Source organism: Netta rufina, assembly GCF_964035555.1.
Source record: "Netta rufina genome assembly, chromosome: 2".
Lineage (NCBI taxonomy): Eukaryota > Metazoa > Chordata > Aves > Anseriformes > Anatidae > Netta > Netta rufina.
The window spans coordinates 145,750,995-145,777,537 of NC_140124.1; the positions used below are offsets into that span (position 1 = coordinate 145,750,995).

The 26,543-nt window shown below is 43.4% G+C and overlaps 1 protein-coding gene across 1 annotated transcript in view; it reads left to right on the top strand.

The window, feature by feature from the left end:
• Positions 1 to 26,543, top strand: part of DEPTOR (DEP domain containing MTOR interacting protein) — a 74,946-nt gene that overhangs the window by 45,555 nt on the left and 2,848 nt on the right. The window contains exons 5-8 of the mRNA XM_084282195.1: positions 4,724 to 4,909; positions 5,518 to 5,652; positions 8,956 to 9,026; positions 9,677 to 9,781. Of these exons, the coding sequence (XP_084138321.1) occupies positions 4,724 to 4,909; positions 5,518 to 5,652; positions 8,956 to 9,026; positions 9,677 to 9,781 (497 nt within the window). The remainder of the gene's footprint in view (positions 1 to 4,723; positions 4,910 to 5,517; positions 5,653 to 8,955; positions 9,027 to 9,676; positions 9,782 to 26,543) is intronic.

Genomic DNA, 26,543 nt, shown 5'->3' on the forward strand with positions numbered 1-26,543 from the left:
GTTGTTGTCGGTCGGTATCCAAAAAGAGGTATGTTTTCGTATAACTGAATAGACTGTAGCACACCTAGGAAATGGGAATACCAGCCCTGTTGGTTGGTATGATGCAATGCTGTGCAGGGGAAGAAGGACACCCAAGGCACCTACACAAATGGTTCCCAGCTGATGGTGTTAGCACAGTATGGTTGTAGTAACTATTACTGTAGGCTGAGGTGTACAAAAGGACAACTGTAAGTAAGAGAAGGGGAGTGAGGCTATAACGATGAGCATGTTCTGAGATCCAGATTTTAGGAAGGATAAAGAAGCTCTGAGGAGAACTGGAGGAAGTGTGAAGAATAAGCCTGAATTTATGGGGTATTATTTATTCAGCTGATCAAAGATATGTTTGAGAGTCGGCTCCATAACTTCACAGACTTCTATACAAAGGTTTCTGACAAGACCTTATGTAACTTTCCAACAAAGGTGTTATAAAGTCCACAGATTAGAAGCTAAACACATTCAACCTTAAGTTAAGCCTTTATTGCCTGGTAGGGAAAGTAATTGGGACAACTCGTGAGGGGAAGAGTAAAGCGGACATTACAGGCTGCTTCAGAGTAAAAGCAAACTGTATTTTTGTGAGATTAGAAGGTAATTTTTTAGTTCTGCTTCTGGGGGAAATTTTGTGCCCTGTGTATGTGGGAGATCAGACCGGTGGGTTGTGACTGTACCTGCAAACTTGACATCCATGACCTGGAGTTAATGTTCATGCCTTTCCCTCTTGGACCAGAACTTTCCTTGTGCATTTTTATGATTTTGGAGGTTGCCAGCCACCGTGTGCTCTTTGGTACAGTTTCTCCCTGTTTCATAAAGTGCACATCGTAACATGAACATGTTGCCACATGAGCACTGGTGAATTAAACTGGAATGAAAAACCCATAAAATCACCCCACCTTCCTCTTTACAACATCACCCTCATCATGTATAGAAACAGGTCCTGATACTTGCCAGCTGCAGCCTGACACTTTAAGACAAACCAAAATGGGTGCGGGTTTGCTTTTCTGTGCTGCATTGCGAAGGGCAGTGAGGTAACTGAGGAGTAAGTAGTTCAGTCAGTCCCCATCTGGAGAGAGCAGCTTCCACGAGGGGCACAGGAACCTGGAGCACGAGCCTTGTCAGCCACGACAAGTTTATCTGCTGCAGCTCTGAGTCAACACTCGAGGTAACAACCTCTCAATTACCTTTAAAGAAATCCCTCCTGAGCAAGTCTGTGCAGCCCTCTGAGCTTTCTGCTGTCAGCTTTGGAAATGTTTTCACTCCCACTTTTCTCTGCTGATTTCAGCAAAATGCTGGCTGTCGAAGCAGGTAAATGAACACCACTGCCTGCTCTGCTGCCTCTCGGCTGTCGTGCACAGAGTGTGACAACACCAACTTCTGTGTGTGCTTGATGTCCAGTAGTCACATACTTGTGCCTTGTGTCAGTTGCTTTCCTCAGGGACATCTCCATCTGAGGAGTGTGTCAGAGACAGACTGCACTGGTGCCTGTCTCCCCCTCCTCAACCGCTTCTCATCTGTAGTCTGGATATCCCTTTTTCCACAACATGCCAGATGCACTCCCAGAGTCCCAGCATGGACATTTTGACATTTCATCCTACATCATGAATAAGTCAGAAAGCTGATGATTCAAACAAACAAACAAAAAAAAAGACCATGGGTCACACCAATAAGTTTGGTGAGATATTTCATTTGATGATGTACGTACAATGAGGCAGTTTGAGCTACGTATGCCTGTTTGTTTTTTAAGCCTCTCCTTAAGTGCACATAAGTATTACCTTTTAATTAAGGAATATGCATAAACTTACATGATGCTACCAATACATTATTTGCTCAAACTGTGAATGTTGTTCTAACATTCCCACATAAAATGTGAACTATCAGGAGAAATGAAGAACTATGAAAATCATTGAACACTCCGAATTCTGCATTAATGCTACTTCTTATAAGCATTGGGGCTACAAGCCATTCATCACGCAAACCACGTACAAATACTCTACAACATACAGTAATTGTTCTTATCTTTTACACTTGTCTTCATTTATTGCATAAAAATTCACCCTTCCATGGAGTAAAATAGTTACTTCAATATAAGACCTAAGTTTCACTATTGTAAGCATGTAATGTTACAATATTTAGTCAAAACAAATATTATTATTCTAAAATGCTCCAGTATCATGGTATAAAGAGGTTATATTCTGTGGTTTCATGATCAATAATTAGTCCAGAATTTGAGTGCTTTATGGTGTCTGAAAATCAAGCATGTGTTGATCTCTGATTATCATAATTTCTGAAGGCTGTCAGGGCACTACAGTTAACGGCACAAACACAACAGAATTGTTTTTCTTAAGAGCTGCGGTGTCACAATATTTAAATTGAATCAGAAACCATGCTGATATTTCTTATATGGCAAACATTTAGTAATTCTGCTTCCGGGTGAGTATTTGTGGGGTCCCCTTTCATTTAAGATTATGAACCCCAATAGCATGCTGACTAAGTGGTGCTTTTCTTTTTAAGTTTCAGTGAACTCTTTTAAGATGTCATCACAAAAAAAAAAAAAAAAAAAAAAAAAAAAAGTATATTTATTTATTCATTTAAAATTAGTTTTTATTTGTATCGGGTTATTCTATAATCCTGTGGTATTCTATTATTAGAATACTTTTACTTGTGGCAGTGGTCTGAAAACGAGAGTGATGGCTGGGAACACCAACGTATTAATTCTGTCTCAGACAGCAAATCCTTTTGTGGATGTAGGCAAGGCTCCAGATCTCTCCTCCTCGATTTCCGTTCTTCAAAAATAGTGATCGTTAGCGAGTGCTGCTTAATAGCACCGCATGCTACATATGTCCGAAGCGATGAGCGCAGCAGCAGCGTGTGCCTCCAGTAATGAAGGTGTCAGGACACAGGGATGAATTGCTTGCGGTGCTAAATGGGACTTAGCAAAGCCATGTGGCTCGTGGAGGGTGCACAGGCACATGCAGTTCATGAAGCTCCTGTGCCCTGATTATTCCCTGTGTCCCAAAGGCAGAAGGTCCATCTGTGCAGTGTCCCATCTCTGGCAGTGGCCCAGGCAAGCAAGAGACAGGCTTCTCTAGGCTCCTCTGCAAGAGGGACTCACAGTCTGACCCCATATGGCAGCTTCTGTGCCCGTGTGGAGGGCTGAGCCCTGAGCGTCACGGCTAGGCTGGCCTCTTCTAAGGAAGTAAGTGTAAGTCACTTCACCTCCCTGGCATGAACATGGTCTCTGAGACCAGAAGCTGCTGCAGGAGATGACTGGGCTCTTTGAGGTTATTCCTTCCTCACTGGTGTCAAAAGACAGAGGAAGTGCATGCTTAAATCCAGCCTTTTTTGCAAGGCTATCACACAAGGCTCCTGCTACAAACTCCTAAGGTATTCAGAAGGGGTGAGAGGAAGAAGGAGCGTGTTGAGGGGTTTGAAAGAAGGGATGAGATCAAAGAGCATGTTGAGGGCTGCAGATTGGGCACAGCACCCTGGGTTCTGCTGCTTTTGGACCGCAGGTGCTGGGCAGAGCTGAGAGCGAGGCCCTGGTGCAGCGCCTGCAGCAGAGGCTGAGGCCGAGTGCCTGTCATGTTTGCCAAGCGTCAGGCTTGGCTGCTGTCTGAGCGCGTATCCGTGGTGTTGTTTATGCATTACTTGTAAATACATCCAGCCCGCCAGCCTTCGTGAGCCAATCTGGGAAGAAATGCAATTTCTAAACGGGGTAAATCCAGGAGGTAGATCCTTCACGGGAACGATCAGCTGCGGGAAGTCATTTCTGTGGAACATGATCAGAGCTGAGTGAGGACGGGGAGACCGCAGCCAAAACGTCTCCTGCAGCTATTTAGGATCCTGCAGTGCTGACGCAGGGGCTGCTCAGGAGAGCTTTCTGCAGTCCAGCCCTGCAGGAGTCAGAGCTCTTCAGGGACCTGGCACAGAGCTCGGGCCAACTGCTGCATTTTACATCACCACTGAGAAGCAGCAACAGCGGCCACGCAGATCCTGCGGCCAGGCTGCGGTCGGTGGGCATGCTCAGTCCCCCAGCAACCTGGGATCTGCTCTCAGCGTCCAAACAGGTTGTAATTAAGACTTCTGCTGGTTACGTTAGAAACGATTTTTGGCCAGGTGCCTGTTCCCAAACCTTGCGTATATGCGTGCAAAGGAGAGGAAGCGGGATGCAGGAAGTGGCTGGGACACCGTGTCTGTGGTGGATAAGACAGAGGAAACGCACAGGTCTCCCTTTTCTGCTGCCCCGTGGCTCTGACGGAGGCAGGCAGGGTGGCCAGCTTCTCGGGGCTGCCTGAGATCGAGGCACAAGGCTCAGGGAAGGGAGGGACATAAGTCTGGTGAGCACAGCTCCACGTGGCACCCAGCGTGCACCCAGAGGGGCGTCACGCAGCCTGTCGCACAGTGCTGGAGTGCTTCCACTTCCACTCGACAAAAAGGAGTGCTTGCCATTAATCAAGGTGCTCTGAAAGATGCCTTGCAGCTGTGGCTGCTGAGGTTCCTCCTGTGTTACCGACCCTATAAAAGCATTCATGCTGAAGCCACCCGTGCGAAGCCACCTTGCCCCATTTCTGAGTCTGCATCTGGGAGGAAAGAGGTGCAAGTGTTCCTGGTGGGAGGGCACATGTGGCAGATAGGTACACTCAGATTTCAGTCCCACCAAGCAATCACATCTATCTGTTTCTTTCTCCAGTGTCCAACAAGCACCATTTTATGGACAGCAACTTGCTCTACCAGTGCAGAATGAATTTCCGCCGGCGGCGGCGGCTGATGGAGCTGCTCACTGAGAAGTCTCGCCTGATGCCAGAAAGCCACGACAGCCCCTTTTGCCTGCGCAAGCAGAACCATGACAACAGAAAACACACCAGTTTTCTCTCAGGTGACTCATCAACTCTACTGCTGTCTGTAGAGTGACTCCATGGGATGCTAAATATCCTTAGCATCCTTTTTGTGAGAGGGATTTCAGTGTTTATCTGAAAAAAAACAGAGCATATCCCTGTTCACAGGGATTGTGCTTTCACTCAGTTTACCAAATCTTTAGCTCTCTGTGGTAGTTTTTGCTCCTGTATAAATAACAGCTCGCTTGCTGGTCAAAAATTAGTGTCCACGATCCAAAAGAATGGATTTAAATCCCCCTAAACCCAGAGTAATTTGCCATATACTCTATGCTGGTTTTGAGAAAAACGAGGGGAAGGGATCCTGCAGTGTTTGCTATACAGTGCTATCAAGCAGGAAATGAAAGAATAAATGGGAAGTAGGAAAGCTTATTTCTCTGTACTGAAATGCCTCCTAGAAAATCCTGCTATGGGAGCAGTTCAGCTGTTGTGTTAGCTGTGGTGTTATACTCACGCAGTGACCCTTCTGTGTACAACACGCTTACCCCTTAGGAAGGTGAAAGCATGGCTTCGTGTCTTAAAGAACCTGGAGAAATGCATTTAATAATGGACACCGGTTCCCTTTCTCCCTGTGTTTTCTCGGGGCGTGCAGTGAGTCCCACCAAGGAGATAAAGATCGTGTCGGCGGTGCGGAGGAGCAGCATGAGCAGCTGTGGCAGCAGCGGGTACTTCAGCAGCAGCCCAACGCTCAGCAGCAGCCCCCCCGTGCTCTGCAACCCCAAATCTGGTAAGCACCAGCGTCACTTCTGATGCACAGGCGACAGGAGCAGGCATTTGTCTGGGGACAAGGAGATATGAGGAATGCCTAACGTCACGTCTAGGTTTATCTTTTCAAGGATAGATTAAAAATTCACAGCACCGTGGTTTTTTAAGGCCGGGGGGGAACTTTTAGCATCACCCAGCCTGAAGTCCTGCTGAATGCAAGCCAGACGTCTGCCTCCCATAATCTCTGCACCAAGCCTATAATTGTGGTTGGAGCTGCAATTTATCTCTGAGGAGGACATGCAGTCAGAGACTCAGCTTTGCCTCTGCACTGCCAAGCCCTGGGCCGATACAAGCCTCCTCCTCGAGACATTCCTTCAGCGTAAGTCATGGGAGGGTTTAACTGTCCAGTGGCCACTGTGAAATAGCACAGCTCAGAAAACAGCAGCATCCAAAACCAGAGGAAGCATTGTTTGAGCCTCTCAAAGACCATTTCAATGTTTTCGTTTGTTTAGGTCTTGCACTGGTTTGTTTGGGAAGGTAAAAGCAGTGGTGAAGCTTATTTTCCTTTTGAAAGGATTTCCTATCCCATGCCGGAAGGTTAAACACACCCATTCTTCCACAGCTTGGTTAAAATTGTTTCTTATTGTACATCTGTGGAGGGGAAAACAGACTGGGATGGATGTTGTTTCAGCCTCTCTATTTCCCTCAGAAAAATCCCTGAAGTTCAAAGTCCATGTTGCCCTTTGTGCTCCTTATTATTTTGGATTTAGTACAAATTCCCAGTTCTGCTCTGGGTAGAGGGGTGTGTACAACTGATGGGCAGGAGGTCATTTTTGGGATTCTTGCTCGTTTGGAGGAGGGGAAACCTATAGCATTGTGCAAGGTATGCGAGGGGGTTGCTTTGCCCTGCACCAGCCTGCTAAAGGGAGGTGGGAAAGCAGTGATCTTGCACAGACATCAGCACACTGCAAGGAGCTCGCTGCTGCGTCCCTGCTGATGGTGTGGGCAGCATTGTACATCTGCGGAAGGCTTCAGTGGATGACTGTCAGCTTCTCCTTCAAAGGGATGCTGGCATTTCAAGTGACTGCTAGAAAGTGCGTCAAGCACTATGTGAGACTTGTTCAAAACGCTGACAATTCTCTCTGGAGATGAGTAAGTGCATTTCATCCCCGTTGTGCAGAGTGGCCATCAGAAACACAGGTGTAGTTACAGGGACATGCTCTTTCTGCTGTTAGCACATTTCCTTCCCTTTCTTTAGGCTCTGCTGGGAACTGAGGACGAGGGTCTAAATTAAAATCATCTGAAGGACTGAGGGTGGTTGCATGACCAGAAGCATAACCCCATACACCGGACCTGCTGTTCATTTTTTGGGAGTGCTCTCAGTGCTCTTGGTCATTGCACACTCAGAGTAAGCTGCTGCTGGGTGCTCAATGTCACCTTCCCGTGTTTGCCCCTCTATAAAAAGTGCCACAGCATCGTATCTTGGCAAAATATGTCTTAGGTATACTACCTAGAGACACTCTGATAGGTTTGGTGTGGTGAGCCCCTGGCCCCAGTACACCATAATTGCATCCTGGAAAATTTTCTGGGACAGATAAACCAGCATTCATGTGCTGTCCATAAATGTGTGCATTATCTGAAGTATGCCAGGTATTCCATTCATTTATGATTCTGATTATATATGAAGTGTCAACCCATGAGTAGTGAGAACAAGTTTATTTTAATGCAGCTGATTACACAACACTGGAAGAAAAAGGATAGGCTGATGTTGCCCTCCCATAAATTATTGTTGTTTTTTTTAAACACAACTTCCCCTAGGGTAATTTCTCCCGTAGCACAGCTACAGATCCACACACCACCTTGCAGAGATTAACATAAGGCGGTCAGATGTAAATGTTATGGAGGAATTCTTAAACCTCTGCTGGACTATAAAGCGATTTTTTCACCAACGGTTTCCTGCTATCCAGAACCAGAGCATGTTGCCGAATTTTGTGGTTATAAACAGGAGACAGGCATCTTGTCAGCTGAGTTCTGTTACAGGCAAGGACTTTTAAAACAAACAGGTCATGACTTGACCAGTCATGTAGGAAAAAAGTCATCAAACAAAATTTCTGAGGGTATAATGAAGGGTGGCATGCAACGGAGTCCTGTGTACATGGTTTATCTGATTCTCATTTGTTGACTGAGCATAATGATCCAGGTTTTTTAAGTTGAATGGGCATGCTCTGAAAAGTGTAACTCTGGCTAAATGACTGCTTGTCAAAATCCAAGGGAAAGAAAAAAAATACTTATTGGTTTGTGTGCTAGAATTCTTTCCGCTCCCAGGAGTGTCATTAAGAAATTCATGAATGTTTCAGAATACCATCTGGGAGAAATTTTGTATTCCACCTGTGACTTAAAAGGCAGACATCATGAAAATCATTTATCACTAAAGGAAAAGCAGTCATAATTTGAAAGGTGAAGCAGGGAAAAGTAGTGAAGAACATACAGCTTTACATTGCCCTCTGTATTGTAAAGCATTGACAGACAGAAAAACACAGTATGCAGAATGGTATCAATCTGATTTGACAGAACATTGCATTTACTTTGTTCAGGGGAAAATTAATTCATAATACAGAAAAGTAGCGGGGAACCTCTGGATATGAGGGCATTAGATATCTGTGCTTACAATTGCAGAAACCTCTTTGTTGGGATAATACCTGAACCAAACAGCAGCAATGTTGCATGACTACGCCAACATTCCCTGCCTTCTTGCAGGGAAAATCAGCTCCCATCTCCAAGCAAAAAAAAATAAAATAAAATAAATGGTGGAAGAGGTGGGGATTCAGAAATGACAAAGGCTCACTTCTTGGGTTGGGAAATGGAGGAAAGGTTACCAAGCTTTCCTGTACGTAATATAACCTTTCTTCAGAATTTTCTTCTTACTGAATTCTGGGATTCCAAACTAAGTCAGATGAAATAGCTGAAAGCACACAATGTACAGAGGGAACCTGCAAGAAAAGCTGCTTCCTGCCAGGGAGGTTGGCCACTTGCATTGGACACAGGAACAGCCATTTCTGAAGTTCGTGGTAGTGTTTAGGGGATGCCAATTGCAGACACTGAAGTCTGTTAGCTTAACACCCCATTTTTCTGAAGGTCTCATCGTTGGTGCTCAGAGTTACTCTGCAGTCTTTTCTTTGGCTCTTCTGCTACTTTCAAGCAAGACTTGAAAGACTATATGGGATTTGGGACCAAAAAGATACCGTATTCCAACATTTTGTCTCATTTATTAGGAAAAACTCCAGAGGAATGCTTATATTGAATATTCCTTTATGTACCCCTACAGTATTAAAGAGACCGGTGACTGCCGATGAGCTTTTGATGCCTGGAGCCCCATATGTCAGAAAAACTTTTACGGTATGTCTCTGGTATTTTTCTCTATTTCTGTGTGTTGCATGCATAAGGTAATCCAAACAGACATTTTCTGAAGGGATAATTAGAGCTTATTTGCATTTGTTAAGGGTTGTACTTTAAAATCCTGAAGTCCGTTATCAGTACTTCCACACATTTCAGGTCTGATTCTGCACTTGTTTATCCTGTCTTTCTGCCAGCGTAGTACTGCTGACTGAAATAGGGTGTGAAATTACATAAAGCCAGTAATATTTTTATTATACAAACTCATCTAAACTTTGTGCTCCTGGTACTGTGTTTGCTGTAGACATGGATTATATACCCAGACTTAAGTTTTCTACTCAGGCATACTTTTTCTTAGACTATGATGGGACAGAAATTTTGATTCAGTATTAGAGGAAGCCTTTCTAAAAAGAGTTTTGAACCTAGTCATTGAAAGCCTTGCTTTTTGCAACCTCCTAGTTCAACAAAAAATTAATTGAAACCAAAATACATAGCGCCTTTCCCACATGTGATACAGCAGCCTGTACACAGGCTTTGATAAAATATTATCACACAGAGTTCATTACTTCGTGTTGAAATTAAAAAAATAGTTTTCCTGAACCATTTAGATGTGTCTTGGTGCCAGTGCTCACCTCCTTCTTTTCTCCTTCAAGATCGTCGGTGACGCGGTTGGCTGGGGCTTCGTGGTGCGGGGCAGCAAGCCCTGCCACATCCAGGCTGTGGATCCCAGTGGGCCAGCAGCTGCAGCTGGCATGAAGGTGCGTGGTCAAACTGGGAAGCTATACTGGGATGTCTGGGCTTCTAATTGAAGGTCTTGGGCTGCCTGTAGTTGGGTAGTGAGAGGTGCTCTTCTTTCCTGGGCTGAATGTCTTTCAGTTTCAGGCATTTCTAATCACTGATTTCAGTTGCCTTTTGTCCTCTTTATGTTTCTTGTCTTCTGTCCTAGAGGTTCTCCATAGAATCAAAGAGTGGTTTGGGTTGGAAGGGACCTTAAAAATCACCCAGTTCCAACCCTATGCCATGGGCAGGGACACCTCCCACCGGACCAGGTTGCCCAAAGCCCCATCCAGCCTGGCCTTGAACAATTCCAGGGATGGGAAGTCTTCGAGTCCCTTTCCCATGCAAAACTAAGCTCTTCTTTCCAAGTTACTTTCATGATTATTTTGTCGTTGTTGTTATTTCCACTTCTTTCCAAGTCTGCACACATTCTAGCCTTCCACCTTCAGTTTATTCTGCAATTTATTTGTAATTTATTGCAGAATGGTCTGTATGCAGGTTCTGCACTTTGCCTATATATGAAGATGAAGCCAGGCATACCTATTCACAATGAAATTAGTGTAACCCATTGGTCACTGTAAAACAGTTAAAATTCAAGATGTTTTGGAAAGAAGAATGTGTGACACTCATATTTCATAAAGAGTTGAAATGCCTTCATACACGATTTAAAAATAAATAAATACAATTTCCACCTGAAGGCTCTTGTACTGCTAATGCAGGGCCCATTGACTTACCTGCTGTTTTGGATCATGTCCTGTATATATCTGTGAATTAGTCACTCTCTTTTAGAGTAAGAAAAATAAAAGCAAAGCATTATGCTAAGAGCGTATAAAAGCAAGAAAAGGAAACTAGCTGCTGCACCTATTCCAGTGTCCAGATTGAGCCAGATGCAAATGAGCAGCTTATGTCCTGTTTTCTTGTACCATAACAACACAAGTGAAGGTTTCAGGTTTATTCCATGAGCAGCCCAGTTTCCCATTAATATATTAATTCATTCATTTATTAATTTTATCCTGCTTTCTATAATCTGTCTGCCATTCCCAGTATGCTCACCGATGGATTCTCACCCACCCAGCATATGCCACCTGTCCCGCCCATTGCACGGTGCTGGTGGATATGCCATGGCTCTGTCTTTAATGAATATACAATAGGAGTTTCTCCCCTGTGGCTGCTGATTTTTTATGAAACTAGCAAGTACATTCTGTCTTTGAAACATTTACTTCCCTTGAGGAAGGGCAGCCAAAGCCCTAGAAGGCTGCAGAGCCTGTTGGTACAGGCAGCACCTGACACATCCTGCTGGCAAACAGCTCCATTCCAGAGGGAACTGGATTTCTTTCTATGTTTTATACAATACATCAATATAATATAATATAATATGCATTTATAATTTTTATAGGAAGAATATTGTTTCTGTAAAGTAATCCTGCCTAAAATATACAGGACTGAAATTTAAAAATAGTGAATTTATGCATGTGTACATTCTAGATTCTGAAACTGGGAGTTTAGTACCTTGCACTATCTTCTTCTCTCAGAATTTAGCAGCCAGCAGTAGAGTAGATCTATTCTGAAACTTGACTTGTAAAAATAACACTGTAGCGTCATACATAATCTTAGAGTTTTCACTTCTGAACTTCGAAGCTTAGAGCTGAATATAGTGGGCTTTGGTTTTGTTTTTACTTTTGCCTTTGTGTTGACAACTATGCAGTAAGACATTTGAGTTAAGCCTGTTTATTTTGTTTTTGTATTGCACCTCTGAAACTGGTTTTGTGTACCAAACCGTGTCCTTGTGTCTTCCATTCCTGCTCTTGGTACACTCACGTCCTCTGATGGGGTTACGCGAGTTTATCTGATCCACTCACAACATAAGAATGTCAGACTCCCTTGTCCTAGTGGGAGTAAATGGTATTTCAGCCAGTAAAACTGGGATATATTGCCCTGAATTTGCACAAAGGATGGATTTGATTGTTTGCAAGGGTCCTATCCTTACACAAAACCCCTTTTCAGAACAGAATTGTACATGAAACATTATGGCCATGTGTTACACCAAAGATGTGTTGACACCAAAATCAGTGCCCCGTTTTCAGAAATGCTGAGCACGTTTAGCCCCTGGTGAAGATATGCCACTTTCCTTTGAAAATAAGTTTTTTTTGTGTGTGTGTTGAGGTGTTCCCATGGCAATAGGTATGTAAATTCTAGTGCAGTATTTGAATTTTTTAAAAATCTATGTCACTTAATCCATCTGTTTACAGCACTCTTCAATCTGGCAGATTTCAAGGAATCGTATGACAGGCTTTGCCATGACAGCTCCTTGAAAATAAGCCTTCCCCCCTGTAGAAGCTGCAGGTGGAGCATTTTGAAAGTAGACCGTGGTGCGGTAACTTCTGGTGGCCTGGTGTAGGAGGCTTTTGTCTGCCAGTGCTGCTCGGAGTGCTACACCAAAGGAGCGCTAACAAGGAAAGTTGGCTATGATGAAAGGGCAAGAATTTGAAGAAGAGCCAAGGCTTGGCGTTGCAGTTTGTAGAAAAGTTCTTGGCAGTATCAGCAGGGTTTTTCCTCCCAAGGAGATGTATCCAGTGTAATCAGTTCTGGAAGTGTCTGTATTTGTAAAGCTTGTGATTTTGCACTTATCTCTCTTTGAGAGCATTATATTCCCGTCTTTGCATTATGCTGGACAAAGTGTTGCAAGAGGACTGCTTCCTACCGTCTCACTGTAGGATCTCACTTTGTGTAGTTAAAACCCCACTGCATATTACATAAAGCAGTAAATGTTACAGAATCAGTCTACCTGAAGGACTCTGTGGTGTCTCGTTTTCAGTTTGAACTTGGCTGGGTTCCCGGCCTTCTTCAAAGCTCCGTGAATGGAAAGCCTCAGGAGAAACTTCAATGAGCTTGCCATGGAGCACTTGACCACATTCAGTGGTTGTGTGGTCACCACAGCGTGGAGTGACTGGGATGCCCAGGTCTCCAAAATGCATACCCACCTCTGGCATGGCAGCACGCCCCACCTCATTACAGTAGCATCTTCCTCTGGGGTAATTTGAAGACAATTTAATTCTATTAAAATTATTAGCTCAGTCTGCTGAAGAGGTGCAAGAGAGTATTGTCTTTGTGGTTTTAAGTCTCGATTCCTCCTCTGGGCCTGGTAAATGGGATTACCCTTTACAGCTTGGGGTTCCAGGTTCGTAGCTGAACAAATAATTTAATAAGTATGTTGTCAATTAGCTTTATTAAAGTATTTTTAGACCTGGTTCGCTGAAGCGCAGTCGCCTGTGGCAGCGTTGGAGGATCGTTACGGCTGTAAGCGCATTAACAAGCAGAAGCTGGAGGCGACGCAGGGCTATGAAAGGAGCCAGTGTTGTGATGCGTACGTCCAAGTTATTTGTAGCTCTGTTTTGCTGTCTGCTGTCGTCAGCAGACTGAGAAGGGAAGACAGGAACAGCAGGGTTTAGAAGTTCTGAGGGTGCTTTAATATTCCAGACTGACTGGCTGCAAAATTCAGGCCTCTGCAAATGGCACCACTAAATACTGCCAGTTGTTGTCAGGAAAGATCTTGTCCCCCTTCTTCAGTGTTTTATTCTGTACATTGATTTCTGCTTTTAAGGTAAAAGTGTTTTTGCAAAGTTCCACAACTTGACTTTAAACTAGTTAGACCTTACACGTTATTATTTAGTGTGACATCACTGCAGCAGAGCGTGACAAATGTCGCAGACCAAGCTTGGTGTGAGGCCTAGGGAGGAGATAAATTAATAACTAATTTTGCTGATTATCTGTTCTTCCTTTTGGCTGGAGAAATCAGTGACCAGCTCTAACCTTTGCAGAAGTGAATTCAAGTGAACTCACTAGCAGGGTAAGAGCCAAATCTCATCCACTATTGAGTAGCCACTGTTTCGTGGTAAATAATTGTTGTCAGGGTCTGTCGAGGCCATCAATTCCAGTACACACTCAGATAGGCACTATCTGATCAGTCCACAGAGTCCAAATACAGCCACAATCACAAGATATTATAAGCCTGTGACATAAAGAACTAAAAGCTGCATGTAGTAAGGTGCCAGCCTTTGGGGAGGGAGGAGGGAGTCAAAACTATGTGGTATCAGAGGGATTGCCACTGTTTTCAATTCCTGCAATAGCAAGAAATTTGAACTGTGAAATTCTTGGGAGGTTGAATGTAGTACCCCATGCTGCAGAGAAATGCAAAACCCCTGGTCCTTGCCAATCTGACCTCAAACCTGGTGACTGCTGTTTAAGATAACCAGTCTGAAAACCCTCAAAGAACATTTATTCCCCCTGGAAAAAAAAAAAAAAAAAAAAAAAAAAAAAAAAAAAAAAAAAAAAAACATTTATGGCTGTGGCCAATGTCCAGTGTTCTACAGAATAGTGGGAAAAGTGGATCGTGGACATCACAAGTGAGAAAATTATAATTCCTGATGGCAGCCTAGTGGGAGCTTGAAGATAGGGACTTATACAAATAAGGTGCAATGAACATGCTGCCGTTTAAACCTCTCGATGAAGTGTAGGAAAGGGAAGATACTTTGGTGTTTGGTGCTGGGACTCTAACCCGTTAAAGCACTGGGCAGATGCTTCGGTGCTAGTTGAAGGTATTCAAAGGGTACTTTTATTATCTCATCTGACTGAGCTTTAAATGAGAAGATGAAGTAGGCCTGGATAAATATTTATACTGTGCACTAGCATATGGTGTTGTTGAAGCAGATGCAATTCAGTCTTAGAATTCTTATCTTATCCCAACATGTTACTGATTGTAGAAAAGCATAAATTACATGAGTTGCCATCTGTTTTCAATTACAGCATGAAAACACTGAGGCAGGTTGGTATTTTCCTTTAGCCATGTTATCAGCTAGCTGCTGAATTTGATAATTACATTAGAGTGAATTCAGAATGAGTGTATTTAGTAATGTGAACACTCAAAAAAAGTTGCTGACAAACTGCTTTCATAGCTTGTCCATAAATAGAGAAGCAGCAGAGCTAAATGTGCATGTGATGAATGCCACTAGTGTGGTGCTTGAAAATAGATGTATATATGTTTCAAACATGTCTCCCTAAGTGAGTGCCTATATTTTTGATCGTATTTAGTTATAAACTATAAAATAAAGGTCCATTCTCCTCCATGGAAATGTGGTAGCTGTATTCAAGCACCTAACTTTGACTCCAGAGAAATCTAATTTTAAAGAATCCGATTTATATTTTACTTTAAAATCTACTACCGTTTTGTGAAACCAAAGAAAATTTGAACAGGCTGTAGGTGTTCACTTTATGCAGCTGTAAACCTCAGATTTTATATGCCAATATTGAACACAGAGAGGGAGAGAGGATGGTACCCAGTAGCCTCGTATATCTCAGGAGTCATGCTCAAGAGGAGTGGTTTGTCCCATTAGTTGGGACATGGTAAGAACAAGGTAAGAACATAACGGTCAACATTTTAGGTGCTTTTCTTTCCTCCTAGTCTTTGGCAAAAACCTATTCTAAAAGACTAAAGAAAAGTATATTGAGACAGCTGTGTTAGTAATGTGATGATTCAACAGAAGTTGGAAGAGATCAAATATTTGAATACTCAACTCTGCCATTGATGTGAAAAATGGGTTGGTGGCTGGTTGTCCTTGACAACTGTTTAACAGCATGCTTTCCTGATCAAAGCATGAATCTGTGCTTGGATTTGCCTCCTCTGTGCCTTCCTTCTCATTTTGGTCTGCGGTCATCATTTATTTGCTCAAGGAGTTAGCTGCTTAGCTGAGGTGATGCATCTGTAGTTGTCCTAAAGTTCCCATCTCCTGTGGGTGCATTTCATGAACCTAAATGAGCAGTTCCTGAGTTTTTTATGACCTCTTTTAAGTAGGTTGGACGTACCCTAAAACCTTGGTAATTGAACTATACCATGATTATTGCCTTGCAAAAATATGATAGTAACACAGTTCTCTTCCTGAGGAGTACATCTGAGCACTGCAGTGTGTGTTCATGGAAATGGCGTGGGACTCAAGAGGTCTAATTGAGCCATCGTGGATCTTGGGATTCATTTGCACAAAGTGAATGCCTTTGAGTACCATTAATTGCAGTTAAATGCTGGACAGAGCATTTCAGGAGCAGCAAAATCTTTTTTTAAAATGAGTACTGGGCAGCAGGCTGTATCTCGCACATCTCCTTCTGTCTGAGAGTTTTGTGAATTCAGCCCTCTCACCAAGCTCAGGGCTTCTCTTAATGAAGGAAAATGTGATTTGGGGAGCTGCACTGTGTGTCACTGCCAGAACTTTGTCTGGTTGCCAAAAGGAGACAGGGTTTGGCAAATCTTTCCTTTGCTTTCACTGCAGAATGCTACAAGTGCAACAACGGAGTCCTTATGGCCTTGATCATCCTTTGCGTTAGCACAATGTTTTTAGGTTGATTGAAATCATGAGAGGTTTTCTCAGCAATCCCCCTTTTCCCTTGTCATTGGGAATCTCAGTGCAGGATTTGGTGAGCTGCTAATCAGTCTCTCTTCTGCCCCTTCACTGCACCAGCTATTTGGTGTTTTATTCCTCTTCTGTGGTGGGAGCCGTGTAACTTGTATACTTCTCAGAGAGGCAGGAGACTATTTTAGAGACACCCTGACACTGTCCTGCAGGTTGAACCTGCCCCATGGTGGCCACATTGAAGACAAACTGGGTTTGGATTCTCTTCTTTATGCTGTCACAAATCCTCTGTACAACTGCATCAACCATCTTCCTGCCAGAATCCAGAGATATTCTTGTACATGGGATCAGACACATGGACAATGCCAGCAAATCTGCAACAGTAGAAAAATCTGATGATTAGATCCATTATGGTACCAGTACAAATGAAAAACCCTCCAGGTCTGTTAAAGTCTCCTTTTGTTCCCTGGGGCTGTGATTAAGAGCGTATGGTCTAGGTTTCCCAGTCTCAGGGCCAAAATTTACAGATGAGATAGGGAGACTTCTGTGCAGCAGTGGTGAACCTGCACAGCTCCATGAGTTTCAAAATTCAGTTCCTCCAATTGCTCTCTTTCTAAGCCATCCTCCTCCTTTTGGTGATGAATTTGTGTTTGCATTAATACTTTCTTTAAGATACACAATCCTGCCATTGCTGCACATGTCATAACTGTTCTGGGGCTAGCTAAAGGCTTTCATTTTGCTCTGCTACCGCATTCTAGCCTCTTATAGTCTTTACCAAAATTCTCCTCTGCTTTACTTTGATTTCTGCTAATATATCATTAGACTTCAGATACAACATTCAGGTTCTTTTAAAGCCATGATAAAGCTCCTGCAGTCTTCAGACATGTCAAAATTGCAACCTGCACTCCTACTTGTCTTGGTGGAACTCCATTTTTTCTGCTCATTTCCTTGGTTTGCTTTGCTTCTTTCCCCCCTGCAGTTGTTTAAGGTTTTGAAGAACAGGAACCATGTTAGTCATTATGGAGAAACTGTTAATCTACTGAAAGAATTAAGGTGGTGGGAATTCCTGTGTAAAATACAAAAGAAGGAGTTGGTTTAGCTTTTTGAGTACAAAATTCACCTTTAACAGCGAATTACCTTTTCTTTCCGTAAACTTTTAGAATACAGTTTTAGCACTGGCTTACCCTAGATCTGAATTTTGGCCTACAGATGTCGTGAAATGGTATTATATTTCCAGTAACTCTGTGTGGTTTTTTTTCTAAAGACTCTTTTAAGACAGTGGGAGAGTTTTACTGGGCAATAAAATACGATTCTTTTTCTTTCCAACAGCTGAAATCTTATGCAAATGTGGCAAGTTTCGTGATATCTCAGAGCTCTTCCTTCTGCCCTCCCAAGGGTGGAATTACCATGAGAATTGACCTTGTCTGTAGGTTGGCCACTTAAAACGCTGTTGGGCAACAAGTGGCCTACTGTACTTGTGTTTGTGCATTGGCTCCTTTTCATCAACAGCAGAAACAATGCAGAAAAAAAAAAGCCTGCATGTTCATAATTGGAGGTCAGTGGATTTTTTAAAATTAGCCAAATTATTTTAATAAAAAGTACGTTGAAAACCCCTTTTTGAGTAAGTAGGGTTTTATGGAAGGATGAACCAGATATCTGAACGCCCTGTGCTTACGAAAGGGCTTTCTCGATTGTTTCTGAAGTCTTACAGCTGTACGCATTCAGAAGGAGAGAAAGCAGCCTTGGTTTCAGCTGCGCTGTGAAACAGTGCTGGGCTTGTGTTTTGATACAGCTTCCAAATTCCAGCAGGGTCTATAGCCTCTTTAATGGCGAGACTTAGTGCCAGCCAGAACAGCTGTGATCTTACCCTTGCTTGAGCTTTCTTAGGCTCTTGCAGGTCACTCCTAGGTAGCCAAAGCTCTCCGAAGGGTAGTCCCATCCAAAAAACTTAACCCACTACTGGATTTATGCAGCGGCTAAAATATGAAAAAAAAATCACAAATTTTGAAGTGCTCTTGCTATGGACTGAAAATGAAAACACACTTTGTTTTATGAGCTTTAGTGGCAATACCCGTTTCCCTTGAAGCCTTGAAGTCCTCAGGTGGTGCTTCAATGACAGCACTTTGGCCATGGCCCTGAGTGCTCTGGGGGACGCAGGCGCCTTCCCCACACTCCTAGCCACGCTTTCTTGTTGCTCTTCGGGACGTAAGTTGGCTTCCTTTCCTGCTCCAAGCGACTGATCGGGGAAACATGTTGCGTTGAAGCCAGAGCTCTGTTTAGCTAGTCAAACACATGGCGAAACAATCGCACTGTTGTCTGTGAAAACAGAGAGCAGCTGTTTGTCTCCAGCGGCGCAGACCGCTTGTGCTCCTTGCGCTCCTGATAGTGCAGGGTGCTCAGGAAGCCCTGCACAGCTCTGGCTGCCCTTACCTCTCCCTGGTCCAGGCTGGAATAGGGATTATTGCTGTTTAAGTAATTAAGGGACCTGAACTAATGACACGCAGCTAGTTTAGCCTAACTACATCTGACCTTGCAACTAAATTGACAAAATTTTAAAGTTCTTAATTCATGATGTGTGTTTGTCTTCTAGCTCTATAGTTCACCTCTGCTATACCTCTAGGATAGGTGTAGAGATATTGTGAAGAAAAAAAAAGGACACGGAAAGGTCAAGCAAAGCATAAAAAGAAGCTATGTCTCAGCTAAGACCTCCCATCCTGCTACCAGTGCAGCGTTTCACCCAGAGCCGCCTTCAGCAGTCTGAGTTATTTCACATTTCTATGGTTGTTCCGTGGTAGGTATCAGCTTACACCGTATAATAAAAATAATTGTAAAGTTAAGCATGCAGCCACTGGTCTGTTTTGCTGCTGTGGCTCAGGCCAGCTCGGCTTCACCCATGGGCATCTCCTGCTCGGGCTCAGGTGGGGTCAGTCACGTAACGCCACTGCCCAGGTAGGGCTACCAGAAGTAGAGACCTGTATCTCCCTGTTCCCTTGTACCTGATTTGTGGAATATTTACTTTTCAGGGTGTCAGGCCTTTCCTTTTATTGCCCTGCAGGTGTCTACAGGTAGCTTTAATTTACCTGCGTGGGCAATTCCCTTGGCGAGACCTTGCCCTGTTGGGGCACACACTGCCTCAGCTAGCAAAACTTGGCTCTGCGGGGCTGAGACTTGCATGGAGATTGAAAGCTGCCTGCTCTCAAACAAGAGTTGTTCTCCTGAGCTGTTTTCACCCTCTATTTTCTGTGCTGTATCTGAGAAATTTGTCCAGCAGTGGTTTCATTCTATTCCCAGTGAAAAAAAAAAGATTAAAATTCCTCTTGTTTCCATCGGTGGAGATGGAGGGAGGGAAAGGCCACCTGAACCAGTGATGAGACTCATTGACATCTAATGATGTCAATGAAAAACTAATTAATATATGTCTGAATTAGTCTTTATATTAATGTTGTTTAATTTCTGATTTTTTTGTGTGAGTTGGGAATACTATAAAAAATGCAGACCCTTAAAAAATATATTAAAAAGTTGTGCTTTCTGTAAACTTCTCACTAGAGAAATTCCTACTTAGGTACCCTGTAGTGAAGCTTTGCTCAAACCATCCATACCAGACTGCAGCCACAGATCAAGACGCAGAGCCAGAATTACATGAAATGACATGGTTATGTTTGCAGAGCTATAAATGTGGTCGGTTTTCTTTGCCGTGCACCATACCACACTCTGCTAGTAGCTGGTTTCTCACCCAGTGCTGGGACAGAAAGCCAGCTTAACACTGGTGTAAAGATTGAACAAGAAATGCATCCCTCTGGAGAGAAAATCCTGTGTTTATGCAAGACCTGGAGACTTGCCTACTCCCACCCCACCCCACTCCACAGCCAATTACACATTCGCCAGAGATATTTACAGAGCTGAACACGCAGCTGCAATTTATTCTGTTCCGTGCTGTAACCTCAGCTCTGCTGAAAAGGACCCTGCCTGATTCTTTAACCTTCCAGTGCCATGCAGTTAAAAAAAAAAAAAAAAAAAAAAAAGAAAGAAAAAATAAAAGAAAAGAAATTTAGGACCTCTGATTTCCATCTCTTTTCCTCATTCAAATGTGACAGTGGAAAGATCACACGAGTGGGAGCAAATACTTCAGTGCCGCCTGTGTTTGCTTTTATTCAGGATGTTAGTCGTATTCCCGGGCTCTTCTGTGGCAGCAAGTTCAGCATCTCTGTGGCCTGGGCTGTTTGCTGAGCACGGCGATTCCTGGGCTTTGTGGCTGTGGGTTGCTTATTCAAAAAGCAGAGCCCGTGTAGCAGCACAAACGCAGGCTGTGCGTGTGAGGCTGTAAGAAAAGTTCATCCCCACACCCTATCTCCTCCACCTTCTGCTCCACTTTCCTCCTTCTCCTCCACTTCTGCACCCTCAGATTTGCCTGGGGCTGTTCCTCCTGACCCAATATCCATCTTGCCATTGATTTCACTGGCACTTTCAGCTATCTGGAAACCCACTCTGCAGTGTGCACTTTGATCTAAATGCAGATCTAAGTGCACCCACAGAGGATCCCGTCTTCATCTTGGTGTCACCCCCCTCCTTCCGTCTGCCTCCAGCCAGATATGCATCTATTGCCTCCTTCCTCCAGCCATGTCAGGCATATCAGGGAACTTATTTTGCCTGGAGACAAGTCCTTTTGCTTATTTATTTTTGCTGGCACCAGCTTAAAACATAGCGGTGCCTTGTTTTGGCTCAGTGCTTTCAAGGCAGCACGAAGGATGGGCTGCAGCAGGGATGGGAGCGCCCTGGGGAGCACAGGCTTCACGCCGTGTCCTCCTCCCCTTGCTCTGGAGGAGGTTTGGTGTATCGGGATGTGGAGTCTTTGGACAGTACAGCCTCTAATAAACAACCCTTTTTTCCCCCCCATGTTTCTTCTAAAAGTAAGATTAGGTCTCTAATCCCTAAGGAAAGGAAACCTTTTCCTCTGGTAGTGTTACCAAATGTTTTGTGTACTAAACCCTGGCTCCTGGCATGTGAGCCAGGAGGTGATAATGTGGTAATTAGCTCAGGGGGGTTATTTCGGCCGTGTAACAACCGACAGGGCAAGCCTTCATGGTTGCTGCTTCTAAGTAGCTGCTTTTTTTAATGGCAACTGCAGTAAGAAGTGGAAGAGTTCTCGTTCCTCTATGACAAAAAAAAATTATGGCCTTAGATGGGAGTGTTTACTTTCCCTCATTTCGCAACTCCTTCATATTTCATACTAAAATCTGATTTTGAAAAGCACGTCTCGATTTCCATCTTTTCCATCTGTTTGCTCGGGAGCTCCGGCGTGCGCAGGAGGCAGGGATGGGAGCACAAGTTCCTGGAGTCCCGGAGGAGCAGGGGCAGTGTGAGGGAGGGAAACCGCATTTCAAGCATAGCTCTTCCTTTAAAATGTTGGAAGCCTGGAGGTCCCCTTCCTCCTTGCTGAAGGCTGGAAAGCTGAATTTCAGATGTTTGTAGCGCTGAAGTCCTCTTCCGCTGAAATCTGCCAGCAAAACAAGAAAAGCCAAAGCAGATGCATTGCTTTTTTAAACAAGTGACGGGAAAGAATATATATATATATATGTTTATATACATATATATATTTTTTTTTTTTTTTGCTTTGCTTTTTCCTTCTTAGCTTCAGCAGATTAATAATATTCACAGGCTGTAGCTGTGGACATACCACAGGAATAAACCAGGAAGGTTTCTGTCTTAGAATTGGGCCCAGAGCTTTTAAAAGCGGTTGACAAGTGTGAAGAGCCTGGCTTGGTGGGCCTGGCGCACTCAGGTCAGTGCTAATTGCAAAACCTTTGTGCTTCAGCCACAGTTTGCACAGGTGCCTGTAATGAGGGCTACATACTGACAGCATGGCCTGAGGTTTAAATGAAGCGAGGATCTTGCAGGTCTCTCCTGCAGATTACACATAGGAAATGCATGGTTTTCCAAATTACACCTGAAGAATTTTTCTTCTGGAAGATCACAGCGAGCTGCAGAACACCATCATGAAACAATCAGAAGCTTGAGCTACTCTAACGAGCCAGCTGATCCTTGCCCCTGTAGGATTAGCAGCACATGAAAAAGAACATTTAGTTGTAATTATTGAGGATATCTCTATAAAAGAAATTGAAGCTGGCTGTTTCTTTAATGGATATGATTTTAATTTTCTTTAGCAAGAAGAAAAGCAAAACCACCTACATTGGAATATTTTTTTTAATAGTTACATTGTAAATTTTATTCTGTAAAATTGTCAAAATACACTTTTCTTTCGGCAGGTCTGAAAGGAGTTATACTTAGAAGCTTTTATTTTAGTTCTTAGGAAAATTGCTTGAGAATTTTGCAGGCTTGAAAATGACTCCCATCTTTGCCTGAATTCAGAATTTCTATTTGACGCTGGTAAGGTTTCAAAAAAAATATATATATACAAAAATAAATTATATATATATACAAAAATAAATTATATATATATAAATATATTTATAAATATATTTATATATATAAATATATATATGTATTTATATATATAAATATATATATATATAAAAATAACACCAAGCAACAACAACAACAAAAACCCAACAATTTTCCATGTGTTTTGGGAATGGTTCATTTCAAAGGAAAAATGATCTGTGTAGCTTTGGTGTCACCTCGGATCACAAAAAAAAAATCAAGTGAACATGTCCTAAGCTATCCGATATGGAAATCCATGTGCTTGTGAGCAGAGCAGAGGGCCAGAGCTGTCCCTGACTAGCACACAGCTTGCCCAGGAGCTTCAGGTTTCTGTGCAAGGCGCTGATCCCTTCTGGAGCACCTTGGTCCTGAAGGGATCTGCGAGGGGTCTGTGCCAGGCCTGGGCAGGGCCCAGGGCAAAATCCTGGCTGCTCTGGAGCCTGAGATCAGAGCCAGGTTTCCCTCTTCTCTCTGTATGAAGAGTTTCAGCCGTGTGAAGGTTTCTGTTTGTGTGGTTGCCACACGTACAGGCCCAGTCACACCTGCGATGAAAATGAGCAGGCCGCCTGGTGCCAGGGCAGCTGTCGGTGTATGGCAGCCCTTAGACATTGCCCCTTGCTTCCCAAGGAAATGGGGAAACACGTGTGCTTGAAGGGCTTTCCTAAAATGCAGTCTTAGACCCTGCATTGTCCCCTCACTGCTTGGATGAGGGGGTAAATACCAGTGCTGCTGAAAAACAGCAGCTTTGCCACCACCTTTAAGGCGTCACTGCAAAATCTGGTGTTCATGGGGCAGCACCCAAGAGTGTGGATCCTCTGAGCCAAACCCTTTGTGCTGTGCTTTCCTTTTAGACTGATGTCCAGTTAATGTGACTGTGTAATCACAGTCTTATCTGACTGCTGTGAGATATGCTATCTGTGGGCTTCGTGTGGTTGCTGCCTGCAGCCCCACCAGTGATTTGCAGTCACACTCACTGCGTCTCTACATTTAAATGTTCTTTTTAGGACTTTTCACAAGAACTTTGCAATTTTCACTTAAGCCAAACACAGCAGTGGGAATTTCTAGTTCCTGGTTATCTTTCACAGTGCCCTCTAAAAAGGGTACCTCGAACAGTAAATCATTTCTGTAAGGATTTTTAAAAATATTCAATTGTAAAAGGCCCAGAAGTCAAGGCCTGGCTCCACAAGGACTGAAGCCTATACCACAGCCTCTAAATATCTGGGATCTAGCCTAACAGCCTATCCTAACATAATATTCCAGTAACATTTATAAATATAAATTCAATATAAATTAAAAATTAAATGTTTGTTAAATAAATATTAACCCTAAGGCAGGCAGCTAGGTAAGAATTACTGACGGCTATGCAATGTTTTTATTGCAAAATTTGTTTATTAAATATTTTAATTTAATAATTTATTTATTAAATAATTTGTCTTAACTTGTGTAATTCCATGCTCATGCCTGTTACTATTGTCCAAGCTGTGCTGTCAGGTCTCCGATATCCCCCTGGAGCATCTCACAGTCCTTCTCACCTTGCCTTGGCAAGACCAAGCATGAGCTGGCCGCCCAGGCTTGTCATGGAGCTAACCAGCCATGGGGGAAGGATTGTGCAGCCTCCAGTTGAGCAGACTCCTCATTCTGGCCATGAAACACTGTGGTAACAATAATTATAATTCCTCTTCTCACCACCTTCAGTTTGATGTGGAATGGCATGACACATCTTTGCTGACTTCTTTAAGCAGAAGGTTTCCAGATCCTTTCTGGTCAAATTGAAGTTCAATGCTGAAGTTTTTCTTTTCCTGGGAACACCTGGATTTGGTTAAATCTTCTGTACAAGCCAGTGAAAACCCACAGAAATATGGAGGCACACATACCTTTCCTCCTATCCATACTTCTGTGGGCTGTTGTCTGTCAGGGTGGGAAGGAGAAATAGTTAACAACAATGTAAAGCAGAAATAGTTAACAATAAATGTTTATTAACATAATTTTTTAAAAGTATTTAAGTATTTTCATTTCAGAGTTACTTAATTTAACTGTTACTGTTTACGTGTTTTTTTATATCACTACATCCTGCCCAACAAAATGGTTGGAATTTCTTCTGGGCTTTGTCATTTCTTGAAGTTTGAGGGATAAAAATGGATGGTTATCTCCTGTCAGGCTCCTTGGAGAGCTATGAGGAAATGAGCAATAAAAGGCTCTTTGAGACTCTTTTAACTTTGGTTTATTATCTATTATAGTTACTGATGTGTGGAAAGCTACAGAGAAATTGTGCATGTTTATAGTTACAAAGCCCTTAGCAGCTGTAGTTATAAGCCGAACACTTAGAGCTTTTTGAAATGTGTTTTTATAAATGCAGCATTAAATCATTGACATTTTGTAAACCAGCTGCCTTAAGAAAATTCCTGAGATAATAAGAGGGTTGACATACTCAGCTGGGCTGGTTTGTGGGTTCTGTCTCTCTCACACTCCTTTTGTGGCACCATCAAGAGAGCAGTGCACTGTTCTGGCTTCTTTGGGGCAGGATTCGTGGTAGCCGAAGTGCTGGCATGTTGTTGTCATCTCTCTCCTGTTCCTTACAGCTCTTTTCATGTAGTTTTAGAGCAGATGTTCTTTCTTCTATGCCTTGGCTGCCTCTCTCCATTTCTCACCTGGCTTGGGTGGAGTTTTTTTCATCTCATCCTATCCATTGAAAATGGTGAAACTAAAGTGCCAGTTGAATCCAGTGCAGAGGATGGTATGAAGAGGACCGTTCTCAGCCCCTACACACTGCTGCCATTCTACTGTCAGGAGCATACACTGAAACAAACACCTTGGGAATGCAGATGTGTCAGCTCTGGTCTTTGGCATGAGATGCTTGCTCTTTGGCATCTGGCTTGCTGTTGGCTGCTGTGGTGCCCATCCACATATACAGTTGTACCCTTGGTGCAAGTGGCTGGCCAGTCTGGAAGGTCTGTTCTTCTGCCAGGGACATTCCTTGGGGTCCCCGAGAGCCCCTCACACGATCCAGCATGCAGATTTCTCCATCACACGCCTGCGTGCCTGTCCCTGGCCAAAGACGAGTCCCATGCATCGGGATTCCAGTAACTCGAGAAGTCTGAGAACAGGCAGCAGCAAAACAAACGTCAGCCATTCAACTTCCAAAAATTGCATTAAGCCAGAAGAGACAATGCTATTTCTGCAGGTCTGTTTTAAATCAACTCAAATATTCTTCTGGAGCCAAAGCTATAATTCAGTAAAACTTGATACAATCTTGGAAAGCCCTAGAAAGCATTAGGAAATACCACTGGGAGTTGAGAGACCTATAGATACTGCAAAAATTTGCATTTTAAACTAAACATATCTCTTAAATGCTAATTGGGGCACTCTGAAGAGGATGATGGGCTACCTCTTCAATCAAAAGCCTTAACATTCAGGAAGCTTTGTCTGCATGCAAAAGCTGTACGGTGCTGTGTGCAGTTGAAATAGCGTATGAAGGCACAGGAAAGATAGAGCTGTGCTGCTATGGACATGGCCAAGAGCTGATTGCCATACTTGAGACCACCAACCACTAAGGCAGACTTCCAGGACCTCAAGCCCTGCACAGCAGTTCTTGAAGGGGTAAGGTACAAGAGAAGTTTGCCATCCCCTTAGGGGCTGCTGCTGTTCCTGTGCGTAGGCCCAAAGGAGCAGAGATTAAAAACATCAGTAGCATTTCTGATGAAATGTTTTATTTTTGGATTGGCTTTGCTTCCTCTGTAATTTTCCTTAAATGGAACATTGATAGCTGCATTCTGTACATTTTGCACAAGTACGAGTTGGGTTTCACCACACTGAATCCCTCTTTTACTTGGGAGGGAAGGTCGCTGACACACAGAAGTTGAATGGTTGGGCTTGTGAGAAAACCCGATCTAGGGGCAGCAATGTAAGA